At 43.2% G+C, this 20,608-nt stretch overlaps 1 protein-coding gene across 14 annotated transcripts in view; it reads right to left on the reverse strand.

Moving 5' to 3' along the window:
• ASH1L (ASH1 like histone lysine methyltransferase) overlaps positions 1–20,608 on the reverse strand; it is a 231,662-nt gene that overhangs the window by 86,631 nt on the left and 124,423 nt on the right. For all 14 annotated transcript variants that reach the window (XM_017947692.2, XM_031658272.1, XM_031658333.1 and 11 more), the window contains one exon: positions 14,923–15,664. In XM_017947692.2, the coding sequence (XP_017803181.1) occupies positions 14,923–15,664 (742 nt within the window). The remainder of the gene's footprint in view (positions 1–14,922; positions 15,665–20,608) is intronic.

Below are 20,608 nucleotides of genomic sequence, written 5' to 3' on the forward strand. Positions count from 1 at the left end.
CCACTGCACTCCAGCCTGGGCAACAGAGCCAGACTCCGTCTCAAAAAAAAAAAAAGAGTTACTGTAAATGTATGGTAATCAGGACAATGTGATACTAGCTACACAAAAGAAATGTAGAACAACAGAATAGAGTACAGAAACAGACACACATATGACTAACTTTTTTTGAAAAATTGTGGTAAAATGCACATACTAAAACATTTACTTTTTAAACCATTTTTAAGTGTTCTAGACAGTTCAGTGACATGAAAATACATTCACATTGTTGTACGACTATCACCAATATCCATCCTTCTCCACATCTTTTTCATCCTCCCAGACAGAATAACTGACCCTATTAAAGAAAAACTCTATTCCATCCTCCCTCCAACCCCTAATAACCAATATTCTACTTTCTGCCTGTATGAATTTGTCTATTCCAGGTTCTCATACTAGTGGAATCATAAAATACATGTCCATTTGTGTCTGACTTACTTCACTTTTATTTTTTCTTTTTTGACTCAGAGTCTCATTCCGTCCACCAGGCTGGAGGGCAGTGGCACGATCTCGGCTCGCTGCAACCTCTACCTCCTGGGTTTAAGCGATTCTCCTGCCTCAGCCTACCAAGTAGCTGGGATTACAGGGGCACACCACCACGCCCAGCTAATATATATATATTTTTTGAGACGGCATCTTGCTCTCGTCGCCCAGGTTGGAGTGCAATGACATGATCTTGTCTCACTGAAACCTTCAGGCCACCAATGTCTGCTAATTTTTGTATTTTTAGTAGAGATGGGGTTTCACCATGTTGGCCAGGCTGCTCTTGAACTCCTGACCTCAGATGATTCACACATCTCTGCCTCCCAAAGTGCTGGGATTACAGGCGTGAGCCACTGCATCCGGCTGCTAATGATTTTCTTAATAGCGTCTGGAACTTGTCTACTGCCTCTTGGTTGGCAGAAGCAGCTTCTCCTTTTATCTTTTTTTTCTTTTTTTTGAGACGGAGTTTCACTCTGCCACTGAGGCTGGAGTGCAGCGGTGTGGTTTCGGCTCACTGCAGCCTCCGCCTCCTGGGTTCAAGCGATTTCTCCTGCCTCAGCCTCCTGAATAGCTGGGACTACAGGTACCCGATACCACGCTTGGCTAATGTTTTGTGTTTTTAATACAGAAGGGTTTCACCATGTTGACCAGGCTGGTCTTGAACTCATGACTTCAAGTGATTGCCTGCCCTGGCCTCACAAAATGCTGAGATTACAGGCATGAGCCACTGAGCTGGCTTTCTTTTTTTTTTTGAGACGGAGTCTTGCTCTGTCACCCAGGCTAAAGTGCAGTGGTGCGATCTCGGCTCACTGCAAGCTCTGCCTCCCAGGCTCAAGCAACTTTCCCTGCCTCAGCCTTCCAAGTAGCTGGGATTACAGGCACCTATCACCATGCTCGGCTAATTTTTGCATTTTTAGTAGAGTCAGCATTTCGCCACGTTGGCTGGGCTGGTCTTGAACTCCTGACCTCAGGTGATCTACCAGCCTCGGCATCCCAAAGTGGTGGGATTACAGGCGTGATCCACCAAGCCCAGATTGGTATGTCTTTTTAAGGCAATCCTGCACCCACATAAAAACTGCATTTTCGGCCAGGCGTGGTGGCTTACACCTGTTATCCCAGCACTTTAGGAAGCCGAGGCGGGCGGATCACGTGGTCAGGAGATTGGGACCATCCTGGCCAACATGGCGAAATGCATGTCTACTGAAATGCAAAAAATGAGCTGGGCGTGGTGGTAGTTCCAGCTACTGGGGAGGCTGACGTAGGGGAATTGCTTAAACCCAGGAGGCAGAGGTTGCAGTGAGCCAAGATCGTGCCACTGCATTCCAGCCTGGCGACAGAGCAAGACTGTCTAAAAAACAAACAAACAAACAAACAAAAAACCCTTGCATTTTCAATACGAGATAAAAAGATATCCTGGAAAGAGTACAAAGTTTTCGCACCTGCTGGCACAGCTGTGGCGATGGCTTTGTGAAACTCCTTTTCTTTTTTCAAGTCCTTATGCTAGATTCATTTTTTTTTCTTCTTTTCTTTTGAGATGGAGTCTCACTCTGTTGCTCAGGCTGTAAGGCAATGGCATGATCTCGGCTCCCTGCAACCTCCACCTCCCGGGTTCAAGCAATTCTCCTGCCTCAGCCTCTGGAGTAGCTAGGATTACAGGTGCCTGCCATCACGCCTAATTTTTTGTATTTTTAGTAGAGACGGGGTTTCTCCATGTTGGCCAGGCTGGTCTCTAACTCCTGACCCCATGATCCGCCCACCTCTGCCTCCCAAAGTGCTGGGATTATAGGTGGGAGCCACTGTGCCCCGCCCATTTATCTTGAAATGGTGGGCAATCACAGCTGCAGACCTCAATCTATGGTACATATCAAGCAGTTCAACTTTTTGTTTTCTTGTAATGCCAGGACTTTTCTCTCGTTCTTGGAAGCACTTCTAACATTACTAATCCCATTTCATATAGGTCTCATAGGGTCATTCAAGGTTTATGGAAGCATAGTAAAAACAATGAGAACGCAAGAACTTCAAGAGATCACTTTGTACTGTGATCTCGTGGAGGGATTCCAAGTAAACTGCTCACTTGGAGATGATTAGTGTCATATGGCTTTGAAGTGGATTCTGGCAACACTTGAGTTCTTCATTGCAATAACAAGAGGTGGCTATGAAATTATTATAGCAGTACAGTATGTATTACAGTTTTTTTTTTTTTTTTTTGATACGGAGTTTCACTCGTTGCCCAGGCTGGAATGCAATGCTGTGATCTTGGCTCACTGCGACCTCCGCCTCCTGGGTTCAAGTGATTCTCCTGCCTCAGCCTCCCAAGTAGCTGGGATTACAGGCATGCGCCACCAGGCCCGGCTAATTTTGTATTTTTAGTAGAGATGGGGTTTCTCCATGTTGGTCAGGTTGGTCTCCAACTCCCGACCTCAGGTGATCTGCCTGCCTCAGCCTCCGAAAGTGCTGGGATTACAGGCATGAGTTACCATGCCCGGCCTATTACAGTTAATTTTATGATTAATGCTGTATGTCTTTGTTTACATTTCTCATAACTGAGAATGGCATCATGTATGGTTTGTGTTTGTAAATTCTGATAAATTTTAACTTTTTTTATTTGAGACAGTCTTGCTTTTTTGCCCAGGCTGGAGTGCAATGGCATGATGCTGGCTCACTGCAACCTTCGCCACCCAGGGTTCAAATGATTCTGCCTCAGCCTCACAAGTAGCTGGGAGGACAGACACCCACCACCTTGCCTGGCTAGTTTTTTTTTTTTTTTTTTTTTTTTTTGAGACACAGCCTCACTCTGTGGCCAGGCTGGAGTGCAGTGGAGCAACATCGGCTCACTGCAATCTCCGCCTCCTGGGTTCAAGTTATTCTCCTGCCTCAGCCTCCTGAGTAGCTGTGATTAAAGGTGTGTGCCACCATGCCCAGCTAATTTTTGTATTTTTAGTAGAGACAGGGTGTCACCGTGTTGGCCAGGTTGGTCTCGAACTCCTGACCTCAAGTGATTCACCCACCTTGGCCTCCCAAAAGTGCTGGGATTACAGGTGTGGGCCGCCACGCCCAGCCTAGGTTTGTTTGTTTGTTTGTTTGTTTTGAGACAGAGTCTTGCTCTGTCGCCCACGCTGGAGTGCAGTGGTGCGATCTTGGATCACTGCAGTTTCCCCCTCCTAGGTTCAAGTGATTTTCCTGCCTCAGCCTCCCGGGTAGTTGGGATTACAGGCACTCACCATCATGCAGGGCTACTTTTTTTTTTTTTTTTGAGGTGGAGTCTTGCTCTGTTGCCCAGGCTAAAGTGCAATGGTGTGATCTCAGGTCCCTGCAACCTTCGCCTCCTGGGTTTAAGTGACTCTCCTGCCTCAGCCTCCTGAGTAGCTGGGATTATGGGCATGTGCCACCATGCTTGACTAATTTTTTCTATTTTTAGTAGAGACAAGGTTTCGCCATGTTGGTCAGGCTGGTCTTGAACTCCTGACCTCGTGATCTGCCTATCTCGGCCTCTCAAAGTGCTGGGATTACAGGTGTGAACCACTGTGCCCGGCCACGCAGGGCTAATTTTTTAATTTTTAGTAGAGAGGAAGTTTCACCATGTTGGCCAGGCTGGTCTCGAACTCCTGACCTCAGGTGATCCACCCACCTCAGCCTCCCAAAGTACTAGGATGCGCCCGGCCTAATTTTTTTTTTTTTTTTTTGAGACAGAGTCTCGCTCTTTCACCCGATCCCCAGGGAATTTCAAGTTATTGGGCACAATTTATTGAACAGTTCTTCTTTATTGATATGCCTCTGTTACCCAGCAAGCTTCCATATATGTGTAGGTCTGTTTCTTTTATCTATTCAGTTCCACACAACCTTAATACTCCATAGCTTGAAATTAAGTCTTGGGAGAAATCCTTTATTTTATTCAGTAATTACATTTCCAGGTATATACCCTGATATAGTTTTTTTTTGAGACAGAGTCTCGCTCTGTCACCCAGGTTGGAGTGGTCTGATCTCAGCTCACTGCAACCTCCAGCTCCAAGGTTCAAGCAATTCTCCTGCCTCAGCCTCACGAGTAGCTGGGATTACAGGCATGCATCACCACACCTGGCTAATTTTTCTTTTCTTTTTTTTTTTTTTGAGACACAGTCCCGCTCTTGTTGCCCAGGCTGGAGTGCAGTGGCTGGATCCCGGCTCACTGCAACCTCTGCCTCCTGGGTTCAAGCAATTCTCCTGCCTCAGGCTCCTGAGTAGTTAGGACTATAGGCATCTGCCACCTAGCTAATTTTGCACTTTTTAGTAGAGATGGAGTTTCGCCATGTTGGCCAGGCTGGTCTCAAACTCCTGACCTCAGGTGATCTGCCCACCTCGACCTCCCAAAATGCTGTGATTACAAGTGTGAGCCACCGTGCCTGGCCAATTTTTCTATTTTTAGTAGAGATAGGTTTTCACTACGTTGGCCAGGCTGGTCTTAAACTTCTGACCTCAGGTGATCCACCCACCTCAGCCCCCCAAACTGCTGGGATTACAGGCATGAGCCACTGCGCCCGGCCCCTGATACAGTTTGGATGTGCATCCTGCCTACCTCTCATGCTGGAATGTAATCACCAATATTGGTGTTGAAACCTGGTGGGAAGTGACTGGACCATGGGATGGGAGTGGTTTTCTCTTAAGTGGTTTAGCACCATCCCCTTGATGCTATCATTGCCATAGTGAGTGAGTTCTGTTGAGATTTGGTGCTTTAAAATGTGTATGGCACTTGGTCCTTCTTCTTGCTCCTGCTCTGGCCCTGTAACCTATATACTCCTCATGATTGAAAGTTTCCTGAAGCCTCCCCAGAAGCCTAGGAGATGCCAGCATCATGCTTACTATACAGCCTGCAGGACCATGAACCAATTAAACCTCTTTTCTTTATACATTACCCAGTCTCAGGTATTTATAGCAATGTGAGAACAAATTAATATAATGCCTTAAGTCCAGGCATAGTGGCTCACGCCTGTAATCCCAGCACTTTGGGAGGCCAAGGCGGGTGGATCACCTGAGGTCAGGAGTTCAAGACCAGATTGACCAACATGGTGAAACCCTGTCTCTACTAAAAACACAAAAAAATTAGCTGGGCGTGGTGGTGGGCGCCTCTAGCTACTCGGGAGACTGAGGCAGGAGAATTGCTTAAACCCAGGAGGTGGAGGTTGCGGTGAGCTGAGATCATGCCACTGCACTCTAGCTTGGGTGACAAGAGTGAAACTCTGTCTCCAAAAAAAAAAAGTATTAAAATATATATATATATATATATATATATATATATGTTGGGAACAGGTGCCCCAAAATCTGGCCATAAACAAAATCTCTGCAGCACTGTGACATGTTCATGATGGCCACGACGCCCATGCTGGAAGGTTGTGGGTTTACCAGAATGAGGGCAAGGAACACCTGGCCCACCCAGGGCGGAAAACCGCTTAAAGGTGTTCTTAGACCACAAACAATAGCATGAGCGATCTATGCCTTAAGGACATGCACCTGCTGCAGATAACTAGCCAAACCCATCCCTTTATTTCAGCAGATCCCTTTGTTTCCCATAAGGGATACTTTTAGTTAATCTAATATCTATAGAAACAAAGCTCATGACTGGCTTGCTGTTAATAAATATGTGGGTAAATCCCTGTTCGGGGCTCTCAGCTCCGAAGGCTGTGAGACCCCTGATTTCCCACTTCACACCTCTATATTTCTGTGTGTGTGTCTTTCATTCCTCTAGTGCCACTGGGTTAAGGGTCTCCCCGACTGAGCTGATCTCGACATATATATATATACACATACACACACAAAATGCTTTAATTAGTTTCCATATCCATCAGTGGACATTAGAGGAATATTAAAAGCAGGTTTTTTTGGGCAATAATCTCAAGTTGAAAATAATCCAAGAGTAAAATGGAAGAACTGTATTACACACAATGAATTACAACACATTAAAACTACAGCAGGATGCAATAACATGCATAATTTAACATGAATATGTTGAGTAAAAAAAGGTGAGACACCATAGCATATGTCCTCTATAATTAATTTTTTTTTTTTTTTTTTTTTTTGAGACAGAGTCTCACTCTGTCACCCTGGCTGGAATGCAGTGATGTGATCTTGGCTCACTGAAATCTCTACCTTCTGGGCTCAAGTGATCCTCCCACTTGGCATCCTGAGTAGCTAGGACTACAGGTGTGTGCTACCACAACTGGCTAACTTTTTGTATTTTCAGTGAAGATGAGGTTTTGCCACGTTGCCTAGGCTAGTCTCAAACTCCTGGGTTCAAGTGATCCACATGCTCAGCTTCCAAAAGTGCTGAAATTACAGGCATGAGTCATGGCACCCAACCTGTATAATTAGATTTCCATGAAATTCAGGAAGAATAAGCTGTATTGTTTAGACCTGCACACATAAATAGTATTTTAAAAGGTAAATATGTGGTTACCTTAAAAGTCAGGAGACTGGTTATAGCTTCTGGCAAGAAAAGGAGTTTATGAACAGGGAAAGTATATGGTCAACTCTTGAATATTTACATGGGTATTACCTTTACTGAAAATTTACTTAGCTTATGTTATGTATTCTCTTGTTTGTCTCTTATTGGTTTTGTTTGCTTTTTGAGACAGGGTCTCACTTTGTCACCCAGGCTGGAGTGTGGTGGCACGATTATGGCTCACTGCAGCCTCGACCTCCTGGACAAGCTCAAGCAATCCCTCACACCTCAGCCTCCGTAGTAGCTGGGACTACAGGCACACATCAGCACATCCAGCTGATTTTTAAAGCTTTTTTTTTGTTTGTTTGTTTTTTTTTTGAGACAGTCTTGGAGTGCAGTGGCGTGATCTCAGCTTACTGCAACCTCCGCCTGCCAGGTTCAAGCAATTCTCCTCCCTCAGCCTCCCGAGTAGCTGGGATTACATGCATGCGCCACCACACTCGGCTGATTTTTAAGTTTTTTGTAGAGATGGAGTTTCCCTACATTGCCCAGGGTGGTCTTGAACCCCTGGGCTCCAGTAATACCCCTGCCTCTGCCTCCCAAAGTGCTGGGACTATGGTTGTGACTCACCTCACCTGGCCTGTTTATGTAGTATTCTCTTTAGGTGTATCCTCTTCCGTTTGCAGTCCATATTCTCTTTAATGAGATGGGAATAATATTTTTCTTGAAAGTGTGGTAGAAGTTAAAGTTGGGTCTGATGCTGTCCTTCGGGCAAGACTTTAAATAATAGATTCAATTTATGCAATAGGAGTGCTCAGGTAATTTCTTTTGAGTATGTTTTGTTAAAATTATATTTTTCTAGGAACATGTCTGTTTCAACAGAGTTTTCCCATTTGATGGGCTTAAAGTTCTTACAGTAGTAAAATTTTAATCTCTTATATACACTTTATTTCCTTTTAAATCCCTAATTATTCCCTTTCTCATCCTATTGATCAGCTTTACCAGAAGTTTGTCTATTTTATTAGTTTTCAAAGAACTTTTGTCTTAAAGTGACACTTACTGTTATACATTTGCCTTATTTTATTAATTTAAGGTATATGTTTTATATTCTTCCAATACCATTTTCAGGCTCATTCACTTGTTCTCTTAATTTCCTATTTTCATAACATTGTTTTTAGAGATAGGGTTTTGCCATTGCCCAAGCTGGTCTCAAACTCCTGGGTTCAACCAATCCTCCAGCCTCAGCCTCCAGAGTAGTTGAGACTATTGGTGTGGCCAGCAAGCTCTTATTTTTTCAGCCAGGCGTGGTGGCTCATGCCTGTAATCCCAGCACTTCGCAAGGCCAAGGCGGGTGGACTTGAGGTCAGGAGTTCGAGACCAGCCTGGCCAATATGGTGAAACTCCATCTCTACTAAAAATACAAAAATTAGCTGGGCATGGTGGTAGGCATCTGTAATCCCAGCTACTCCAGAGGTGGAGGCAGGAGAATCACTTGAACCCAGGAGGTGGAGGTTGCAGTGAGCCAAGCCATTGCACTCCAGCCTGGGCAACAGAGATGCGATCTCAACAACAAAATATACATATATATATATAAAAATATTTATATATGTTATACATTATTATAAGATATATTTTTATTTATTTATTTATTTATTTATTTTGAGACGGAGTCTCGCGCTGTGTCACCCAGGCTGGAGTGCAGTGGCGCGATCTCGGCTCACTGCAAGCTCCGCCTCCCAAGTTCACGCCATTCTCCTGCCTCAGCCTCCGAGTAGCTGGGACTACAGGCGCCCGCCACCACGCCTGGCTAGTTTTTTGTATTTTTAGTAGAGACGGGGTTTCACCATGTTAGCCCGGATGGTCTCGATCTCCTGACCTCGTGATCCACCCGCCTCGGCCTCCCAAAGTGCTGGGATTACAGGCTTGAGCCACCGCGCCCGGCAAGATATATTTTTAGAGACAAAGTCTCACTATAGTATATATGTATTTTTAGAGATAAGGTCTCTAAAATAATAATAATATATATATTTTTAGAGGCAAGGTCACACTCTGTCATTGAGGCTGGAGTGCAGTGGAGGAACACAGCTCATTGCAGCCTCAACCTCTTGAGTGCAAGTGATCCTCCCACCTCAGGCTCCCAAGTAGCTAGAACCATAGACACGAGCCACCACGCTCATTTAATTTTTAAATTTTTTGTAGAGACGGGCCAGGTGCAGTGGCTCACACCTGTAATCTTAGCACTTTGGGAGGTCAAGTCGAGAGGATCACTTGAGTGCAGGAGTTCGAAACCAGCCTGGGCAATATAGTGAGACCCCGTGTCTAAAAAAAACACAAAAATTTAGCCAGGCCTGGTGGCGCCCGCCTGTAGTCCCAGCCACTAGCGGGGAGGGATGGGGGTGGAGACACTTGAGCCTGGGAGGCGGAGGTTGCAGTGAACTGAGATTGTGCCACTGTATTCCAGCCTGGGTGACAGAGCAAGACCCTGCCTAATAAATAAATAAATAAATAGTTTTTTTGTAGAGACAGAGTAGCTACAACCAGTCACGTTGCTCAGGCTGTCTTGAACTCCTGGCCTCAAGTGATCCTCCTGCCTCAGTCTCCCAAAGGGCTGGGATTACAGGTGTGAGCCACCACACCTGGCCTGATTTTATTTTTTACAGGAATAATTTATATGTGTTTTAAAAATACACCTTTTTCTTTTTAAAACCAGGATTTGAACCTAGGTTTTCTGAGCCTAGAAGCCCACCTCATAATCATTAAACGATTCCTGTGCATTCTGGTTTAATATTAATCAACAAATAGTGACCAAAATCATACCAAACAAGGTTCTTGGCACAATCTGATCCCTACAACCTCTATCTGTATCCCATGCTACTCTACTCCATGTTTTGACCACAAAAGCTTTCTTTCACTTGCCTGAAACTATCATGCCTTTTCAGACTTAAAGTGTTTGCTCTCTCCTCACTCCTTTAAATAACAGATGGAGCCTATTCTTCACATTTTTTAGTATAGTCCTTACTTGTTCTGGGAAACTAAGTTAGTTATTTCTATCATATACAGTACTCTTATAACTCTAAGTAACTCATCATAATAGCACTTGGATGGTTAAGATCCATGAAGGTAGGAAAAGTTTCTAGATTTACCCACCACTGTATCAATTCTAAGTACATGAAACATAATAATCTTGCAACAAATACTAATTGAAAAAATAAATGAATACATATTATATAACAAGTACTAGTGTAAGCTCCAGTTAGAACAAGTTGAAAAACTGTTGCTGTCTCTGGGAATTCAATGTGTCATGTCCTTCCCTACACAATCTCTTGAGGGCATAAATTTTATCTTTCTCTTTATAATCTCTTCAAATCTCCGAATACAATCTTGTGAAAAAGTATGTGTTTAATTTTGCTGACCATGATACTAGAATTTGCTGGAATGGAAAGGCTAACCTAAACAAAAGCCTTTTTTGTTGTTATTGTTGAGACGAAGTCTCACTGTCATCTAGGTTGGAGTTCAGCGGTATAATCTAGGCTCACTGCAACCTCCACTTCTCTGGCTCAAGTGATCCTCCCACCTCAGCCTCCCAAAGTAGCTGGGACCACAGGCATGCACGCCACCATGCCCAGCTAATTTATCGTATTTTTTTGGTCAAGATGGGGTTTCACCATGTTACCCAGGCTGATGAAAGCCTTTTCTTGAAGCACATTTTAAAGACGACCCTTCATCACGTAAATGGTCAAGATGTCTCAGACTACAGAAAAGGCAGAAATCATCCTCCTTGTCAGTGTCTTAAAGCTTCAATAATTAAATTGTTATGACAGAGATACCAAAATAGCCTGATAGAAAAGAATATAAAAATATTTGAAAAGACCCTAAGATCTAACAATATATAAGAATTTAGGATGGCCCGGCACTGTGGCTCATGCCTGTAATCCCAGCACCTTGGGGGGCCGAGGCGGGAGGATCATCAGGTCAGGCGTTTGAGACCAGCCTGACCAATATGGTAAAACCCTGTCTCTCCTAAAAATACAAAAAAATTAGCCGGGTGTGGTGGTATGCTCCTGTAATCCCAGCTACTCAGGAGGCTGAGGCAGGAGAATCGCTTGAACCTGGGAGGCAGAGGTTGCAGTGAGCCAAGATTGTGCCACTGTATTCCAGCCTGGGCGACAGAGTAAGACTCCGTCGCGCAAAAAAAAAAAAAAAAAAAAATAATGCTGGCTGTGATGAGTCATGCCTGTAATTCCAGCACTTTGGGAGGCCAAGGCAGGCTGATCACTTGAGGTCAGGAGTTCGAGACCAGCCTGGCCACCATGAGGAAACCTCGTCTGTACTAAAAACACAAAAATTAGTTGGGCATGGTGGCTCATGCTTGTAATCCCAGCTACTTGGGTGGCGGAGGCATGAGAATCACTTGAACCCAGGAGGTAGAGGTTGCAGTGAGCTGAGACTGCGCCACTGCATTCCAGCCTGGGTGACTCCATCTCAAAAACAACAACAGCAACAACAACAAAAACTTAGTATATGATAAGTGTATCATTCCAAATAAGTTGGGAATGGCTAAACTAATGAATAGTATTGAAAGAAAATTAAACCTCTAACTCATAGCTAATACTCAGTATTACATAAGCGACATAAAGAGCTAAATATAAAAAAGCAAGATCTAGTCAATCACAACAGCGTAATTACATAAATTATAATATATTCCTACCATGGTATAACGTAATTCTGTATGTTCTGATGACAAGCTGTCAGCATTAAAGAATACACAATGTACTGTTAATAGCATTATCCATGGAGAGAAAAATGGGATAAGAGGAAGGGAGAGCACGTGAAAAGAGACTTTTACTTTTAAATCAGTAAGCTACTAGTTTCATTAAATTATTTATTACCAGAATGTATTGCTCCTGAAATTAAAAAATATATTCTCTAGAAAACAGCAATTATTTTTATATAGGTGGATGGAAAAAAAAAAAACTTCTCTATCCAGGATTCACCAGGACAGATGATAGAGAATATGAGCAAGAGTGAACATGCCACATTAAGAAAAGTCATTTATAAATGATGAACATTGAATTGGTTCATTAAAAAATACTAAATATGGGCCAGGTGTGGTGGTTCACATCTGTAATCCCAGCACTTTGGGAGGCTGAGACGGGTGGATCACCCGAGGTCAGGAGTTCGAGGCTAACCTGGCCAATATGGTGAAACCTCATCTCTACTAAAAATACAAAAATTAGCCAGGCATGGTGGCGCGTGCCTGTAATCCCAGCTACTCAAAAGGCTGAAGCAGGAGAATCACTTGAACCCGGGAGGTGGAGGTTGCAGTGAGTGGGAATTATGCCATTGCATTCCAGGCTGGGTGACAGAGTGAAAATTCGTCTCGAAAAAAAATAAATAAATAAAAATAAAAATGGTTTATTGCCTGTGCCTTTGTTATTACATCTAAGAAATCACGGCCAAATTCCATGCTGTGAAGCTTTTGCCCTATATTTTCTCCTAAGAGTTTACAGTTTTATTTTTATTTATTTATTTTGAAACAAAGTTTCACTCTTGTTGCCCAGGCTGGAGTGTGATGGCGCAATCTCGGCTCACTGCAACCTCTACCTCCCCAGTTCAAGGGGTTCTCACCTGCCTCAGCCTCCTGAGTAGCTGGGATTACAGGCATGTGCCACCACACCCAGCTAATTTTGTATTTTTAATAGAGAAGGGGTTTCTCCATGTTGATCAGGGTGGTCTCGAACTCCTGACCCTCAGGTGATCCGCCCGCCTCAGCCTCCCAAATGCTGGGATTATAGACGTGAGCCACTGTGCCCAGCCTTTTTTGTTTTGTTTTGTTTTTTGTTTTTTGTTTTTTTTTGAGAAGGAGTCTTGCTCTGTCGCCCAGGCTGGAGTGCAGTGGTGTAATCTTGGCTCACCACAACCTCCGCCTCCTGGGTTCAAGCAATTCTCCTGCCTCACCCTCCCAAGTAGCTGGGCTTATATGTGCACACCACCACGCCTGGCTAATTTTTTTCTTTTTAGTAGAGACATGTTTCACTATGTTGGTTAGGCTGGTCTCGAACTCCTGACCTCGTGATCCGCCCGTCTTGGCCTCCCAAAGTGCTGGGATTACAGGAGTGAGCCACCGCGCCTGGCCAAGAGTTTATAGTTTTAGATTTTACATTTATATCTTTGATCCATTTTGAGTTAAATTTTGAATATGGTTTACAGTAAGACTACAACTTCATTCTTTTGCATGCAGATATCCAGTTTTCCCAGCATGATTTGTTAAAAAGTCTGTCCTTTCCCCCACTCAATGGTTTTGGCACCTTTGTCAAAAATCATCTGACCATGTATGCAAGGTTTTATTTCTGGGCTCTCTATTCTACTTCATTGGTCTATATGTCTCTCTTTATGCTACTATCATACAGTTTTGATTACCATAGCTTTATAGATAAAACAGACAATTGGACTTCATAGATATCAGAAAATTTTGTATGTCAAAAGACAGCATAAACAAAGTAAAAAGGCAATCCACAGAATGGGAGAAAATATTTGCTTATAAGCCTGATAAGAGACTAATATCCAGAATATATTGAGAACTGCTAAAACTTTTTCAACACCACCAAAAAACCCAATCAAAAATTGAAAAAGCGATTGAGTAGACATTTCTCTAAAGATACACAAATGGCCGATAAGCGTATGAAAATATGTTTGCCAGGCCGGGCGCTGTGGCTCACGCCTGTAATCCCAGCACTTTGGGAGGCTGAGACGGGCAGATCACGAGGTCAGGAGATCAAGACCATCCTGGCTAACACGGTGAAACCCCATCTCTACCAAAAATACAAAAATCAGCCGGGCGTGGTGGTGGGCGCCTGTAGTCCCAGCTACTCGGGAGGCTGAGGCAGGAGAATGGCGTGAACCCGGGAGGCGGAGCTTGCAGTGAGCTGAGATCCGGCCACTGCACCCCAGCCTGGGCGACAGAGCGAGACTCGTCTCAAAAAAAAAAAAAAAAGAAAAGAAAATATGTTTGTCACTAATCATTAGGGAACAGCAAATTAAAACTACAATGAGATACCCATTTCACACTCATTTGGATGGCTGCTATAAAAAAAAATTGAAAATAGCAAGTGTTAGTGAGGATATAAAGTAACCGAAATCCTTGTGCATTGTAACTGAAATCTTTGTGCATGTAAAATGATATAGCCCTTGTGGAAAACAGTATGACAGTTCCTTAAAAAATTAAAAATAGAAATGTCATATGATCCAGCAGTTCCACTTCTGAGAATATACCCAAGGTTAAAGCAGGGTCTGAAAGAGGTATTTGTATACCCACTGTCATAGCAGTGTTACAGCATGGAAACACCCCAGGTATCCATCAATGGATGAATGGATAAGCAAAATGTGATATGCACATAAAATGATCACAGAGCTCACACGTCTCTATATTGGATAAAATATACAATGTTTCTGGGCCTTGATTTCCTTTGTCTGTAAAGTGAGTGGGTTCAGAGTGGATTGTTATTTGCCCTTTGCTTCTTTTCTGTTTGTTTTTGAGACAGGGTCTCACTCCGCGCCCAGGCTGGTGTGCAGTGGTGCAATTTTGGCTCACTGCAGTCTCCTGGATTCAAGCAATTCTCCCTTCTCAGCCTCCTGAGTAGCTGGGATTACAGGCATGCACTGCCACATCTAGCTAAATTTTATATTTTTAGTAGAGACAGGGTTTATCATGTCAGCCAGGCTGGTCTTAAACTCCTCACCTCAAGTGATCCATCCACCTCAGCCTCTCAAAGCGCTGGGATTACAGGTGTGAGCCACTGCACCTAGCCTTTTTGGTTCTTAATTATAACTTGTAAAAGCAATATATAAGAACAATTTTTGAAAAGAAATGGTCTCATTTAGTAAAAAGTGAAAGGTTATAAGATGAAATTAGTAATTCAGCTATAGAGTTACATTATAGTTGTTCCAAGCTAGTTTCCTCTACTCAGATAATATGTTAAATGAGGAATTACCTTTTATTATTCTCTTGCTCTTCTTCCTCTGGTAATGGCTTCTGCTTTTTTCTGGTCTGTTCCTCCAATAGCCAACCTTTTCTCTTCAACCCCTTTTTATGTTCTGGGTTCAGGTTTACACTCTGAACAACAGCCTCAATTACATCTGTAACTGTATCAGGACTGAGGTGCAACGCTGCTCCTTCCTCGCCTCTGTTCAATTCTGGGTTGACAAATTGAGCAGCCTGGAATGCTTGCATTGATACGACAGCCTGAAGGGGACATTTCCGAGGTCGACCTGGCCTACGTTTCACAAAGTTATTCCCTGTCCTGGCCTGCCTTTGAAGTTTTTTGGCTTTTAAAATTTTATTGACATGGTCTAGGTTTTTCTTTGTGGCCAAGATTTTGTTGTAATTGCACATTTTCCGAGCTTGGCGTTGCATAGCTTCCACCACACTTCTCTTGATATGATGCGGGGAACAGCTGCTTGTCAACTTTTCAGAGAGGAGTGAGATGCTATTATTGCAAGAGTCACTTGCAACTGCAGGCACTAAAAGGCTGTCTGGTTTTCCCAGGGTTCGGTCCTTGCTGTGGCTACGGCCTGGACTGGAAGAAGGTGGTGCAGAGGCAGTTGCAATCACAGCATCAATCCTTTTCTCCATGGGCTCTTGGTCCTCATTTTGTACCATCCGCTGCAGCAGACTATCCACAGAGTCATCCCCAGAAGCAACTAATCTTGGACTTCGAGAGGGAACTCCGTTTACTGAAAGAGACAATAAATCACACATAGGCAAAATTGGACACAGCTAGCTATTTAAATAAGTTTTTACACAGGTAAAAGGGAGTACTGCTCTATTTTCCATAGCAAGATTATACATCATAGGTAAATTGATGGTTTACTTTCCTGAAAAAGGTTATTACAACAAGATAAAACCAAAATTGGCCTATATTTCTCTAATAATATGTAAATTAAAAAAGAACAACTCTCACTTTGAAGTAAGGAGTAGAAAGAAAAAACATTTAATTCTTCAAAAATGAAGGTCAAAAATAAAAAATAAATTTAAAAATATTAAGGAACAGTTAAGCTAAGGGACTTAAAAGTTAAATGTTGGATAAAGGTTGGGCATGGTGGCTCATGTCTGTAATCCCAGTATTCTGGGAAGCCAAGGCAGGAGGAATTCCTGAACTAAGGAATTTGAGATCAACCTAGGGAACATAGCAAGAAGCTGTCTCTGCAAACAATAGAAAAAAATTAGCCAGGCATGCTGGCTCACACCTATAATTCCAGCTATTTATGAGGCTAAGTTGGGAAGATTGCTTGAGCCTGGGAGATCGAGGCTGCAGTGAGTCACTGTACTCTAATCTGGACGACAGAGCGAGACTCTGTCTCAAAAAATACTAATAATTTAAAAATCAGTTCAAAATAAGTCACTTCCCATGCTGCCTAGTTTACTACTATTATTCATGGGTCACACTTCTCCAAAGTTAATTAATTGATTTCTTATCTATATGACTTCTAAATGTGATAACTATACTAGACAATCCTTTATTAGCCTCAGGCATTCTAGATCCCAGTATCATCAGACTATGAACTTTTTCTCAAATTACCAATAACTTTCTCCAAATAATATCCAATAGCCTTGTCTAAATTTTTAAGACATTTTTTTTTATTTTATCATCAACTCTGGCCTATAGACCCTTGTCTCAATTTGATATTTAAACATTTTCAGGCCAGGAATGGTGGCTCACACCTGTACTCTCAGCATTTTGGGAGGCTGAGGTGGAAGGATTACTTGAAGCCAGGAGTTCGAGACTAGCCTGGGCAACTAGCCTGAGACCCTGTCTCAACAAAAAATAAAAATTAGCCCAGTGTGGTTTCCTGTACCCGTAGTCCTATCTACTCAGGAGGCTGAAGCGGGTGGATTGCTTGAGCCAAGGAGTTTGAGGCTGCGGTGAGCTATGATCACGCCATTGCATTCTAGCCTGGATGATAGAGCAAGACCCTGTCTCTAGAAAAATAATAAAATTTTTAAAAAGTAAAAAATTTCAGACCCTCAGCTATATTTGATATCACAATTCTTTAAAATCCTGCCTATGCTATTTCTATAATATACTTTGATTAACTTTCAATTACTTGCAACTCCATTAAATTTAACTGTGGAGGTCCTCAATACAGAGTACTTGTTATTTACCTTTTATACTTACTTTCCCAGTGGGAACATGTTTATTCTCATAGTCTCAATTATCATCAGTATGTAAGTGACTTCTAAATATTCATACCAATCTTCAGTTTTATCTGAAAATTACCAAAACGAAAAATAACCCCTTCCTTTTCTCCAACCTTTAAATGCTATAGCTTTTAAAAACTCTCCAGTCTATGCTTTTTTCCTGTCTCACTCTCTATTCTCTCTTTAGCAATTCTTTTAACTATCATCTATATTGATGACTACTGAGTTTCTATTTTCTGAATAGACCTTTCTTCTGTCTACTTTTGCATGTTTCACAGGTTTCTCACTCATATTCACATCTCATTTCATTTTCGCTCCCTTCAAACTTGCTCCTCCCTCCAGATTCCCAACATCAGTTAATGATACCATAAAGCTAACTATTCAACATTATGTATACTGACCATCAATCATGTGGCAGGACGTTGGTTATCCAAGCTCAGGCCACATCATTTATTCTTGCTCCTTCACCCTCCCCACAAATCATAAAATTCTGTCTTCTGTTAGTTTAAACTCTTAAACCTGTCCACTTTCCTTTCTTCTACTGCAGCCACCAAGACTAAGATAATGTTATCTCCCTGCCGTGAAGCAATAGCGTAATTCCTTGTGGGGCTATTAAAGTATGTCCATTAATCACTTGATGCTTTCCCTCTCAAGTTGTAGTCTAGTCCCTTTCTGCTGTCACTGAAGACTTGCCTTAGCAAACAAATTCAGTGGAAGAATGTGATGATTTCCAGTGTTAGGTTAGACAAGGTCTCTCTCTCTCTCTCTCTCTCTCTACCCCCACCCTCTGACCCCACCCCAGCCTCGCCACAAGCCCTTGGATTCAAACTTCCAAACCGTAAGGAAGCCCAAGCAATGAGTTGACATACTGGCCAAAAGATCCTGCTGAGGTCATAGCCAACAACCAGTATCAACCACTGGATATTGGAATAAAGAATCCTTTTTTTTTTTTTTTTTTTTTGAGACGGAGTCTCGCTCTGTCGCCCAGGCTGGCGTGCAGTGGCACGGACTCGGCTCATTGCAAGCTCCGCCTCCCGGCTTCACGCCATTCTCCTGCCTCAGCCTCCCAAGTAGCTGGGACTACAGGCGTCCACCATCACGCCCTGCTAACTTTTTTTTGTATTTTTTAGTAGAGATGGGGTTTCACCGTGTTAGCCAGAATGGTCTCCATCTCCTGACCTCATGATCCGCCCGCTTCGGCCTCTGAAAGTGCTGGGATTACAGGCGTAAGTCACTGTGCCCGGCCTTTTTTTTGAGACAGGGTCTGACTATGTTAACCAGGTTGGAGCCTAGTGGCACAATCTCAGCTCACTGCAACCACCACCTCCCAGGCTCAAGTGAACCTCCCACCTCAGCCTCCCGAGTAGCTGGGACTACAGACATGCACCACCATGCCCGGCTACTTTTTTGTATTTTTTGTAGACATGGAGTTTTGCCATGTTGCCTGGGCTGGTCTCAAACTCCTGAGCTCAAATGATCCAACCACCTCAGCTTCCCAAAGTGTTGGGATTACAGCCACCTGCCTGGCAAAATAAGGAATTCTTCGAGATGACTTTAGCTCACCACCATGCAGTTACAACCAAATGAAGGGAATCCTGAGAAACTGGGAGATGACAGCTGACTATTATTGTTTCATGCCAGTAAGTTCAAGGTGCTTTGTTATGCAGCAACAGACAACTGAAACATTGTTCCTCCTGCTGCTATTTTCATCATCCTCCAACTCATTCTTTAGATAGCAGCTTGAGTGATCTTTAAAAAAAACACAAAGGCCCGGCAAGGTGGCTCAAGCCTGTAATCCCAGCACTTTGGGAGGCTGAGGTGGGTGGACCAGGTCAGGAGTTTGAAACCAGCCTGGCCAACATGGTGAAGCCCCATCTCTACTAAAAATACAAAAATTAGCCAGGTTTGGTGGCAGGCGCCTGTAATCCCAGCTACTTGTGAGGCTGAGGCAGGAGAATTGCTTGAACCTGGGAGGCAGAGGTTGCAGTGAGCCGAGATCATGCTATTGCACTCCAGCCTGGGCGACAAGAGCAAGACTCCATCTAAAAACAAAAAACAAAAAACTCCACAAATTTTATTAGGTTTCAGCTTCTGCTTACAACTCTTAAAAAGGCTCTTACCACATAAAACAACTTGAAAATTATTATTACCTTTTCTTCCAGCCTCAATCTCATTATCTTAGACCTTAATTCTAGTAATCATAAACTTCAGTGTTTTTTTTTTTTTTTTAGTAGAGACGGGGTTTCACCGTGTTGGCCAGGATGGTCTCAATCTCCTGACCTCGCGATCCGCCCATCTCGGCCTCCCAAAGTGCTGGGATTACAGGCTTGAGCCACCGCACCTGGCCTATTTTCAAAATTAACTTCATTGTGGTAAAGTACCACATAACGTTCAATGCATGTTTTTTATACATACATTTTTGGGTTTTGAAAAATTTACCATGTAGCCATCATGATAACCAATATATAGAACATTTCTGTCACCCTAAAGTTATTGTGTGCCCTTTCCAAGAAAATAAATTGCCTGTCATCCACAGCCTCAGAGAAGAAACAACTGATCTGCTTCCTATTATATATTAAGTTTGCTTTTCTAGAAGTTCATATAAATGGAAAGACAGCTTCATTCACACAGCATAAATCTGAGAATCATTCACATTGCTGCATTTCTTTTTACTGTTCCTTTTTACTATTCACATAATTCTTTTTACAACTGAATTAAATGAATATACCATAATTTCTTTACACATTCACCTGGAAATCTGCGTTGTTTCCAGTTTATAGCCATAAAGAAAAAATATCCTATGAACATGTGTGCACATGACATTTTGTTTAAACATATTTTCATTTCTCTTGGGTCAATACCTAAGACTAGAATTACTAAATCTTTTTTTTTTTTTTTTTTTTTTTTTTTGAGACGGAGTCTGGCTCTATCACCCAGGCTGGAGTGCAGTGGCCGGACCTCAGCTCACTGCAAGCTCCGCCTCCCGGGTTGACGCCATTCTCCTGCCTCAGCCTCCCGAGTAGCTGGGACTACAGGCGCCCGCCACCTCGCCCGGCTAGTTTTTTTGTATTTTTAGTAGAGACGGGGTTTCACCATGTTAGCCAGGATGGTCTCGATCTCCTGACCTCGTGATCCGCCCGTCTCGGCCTCCCAAAGTGCTGGGATTACAGGCTTGAGCCACCGCGCCCGGCCTAAATCTTTTTTTTTTTTGAGATGGAGTCTCGCTCTGTCACTCAGGCTGGAGTGCAGTGGCGTGATCTTGGCTCACTGCAACCTCTGCCTTCCGGGTTCAAGTGATTCTCCTGCCTCAGCCTCCCGAGTATCTGGGACTACAGGCACCTGCCACCATGCTTGGCTAATTTTTGTATTTTTAGTACAGACAGGATTTCACCATGTTGGCCAGGCTGGTCTCAAATTCTGACCTCAAATGATCCGCCTGCCTTGGCCTCCCAAAGTCCTGGGATTACAGGTGCGAGCCA

The sequence above is a fragment of the Papio anubis genome, chromosome 1 (genome assembly GCF_008728515.1).
Source record: "Papio anubis isolate 15944 chromosome 1, Panubis1.0, whole genome shotgun sequence".
Lineage (NCBI taxonomy): Eukaryota > Metazoa > Chordata > Mammalia > Primates > Cercopithecidae > Papio > Papio anubis.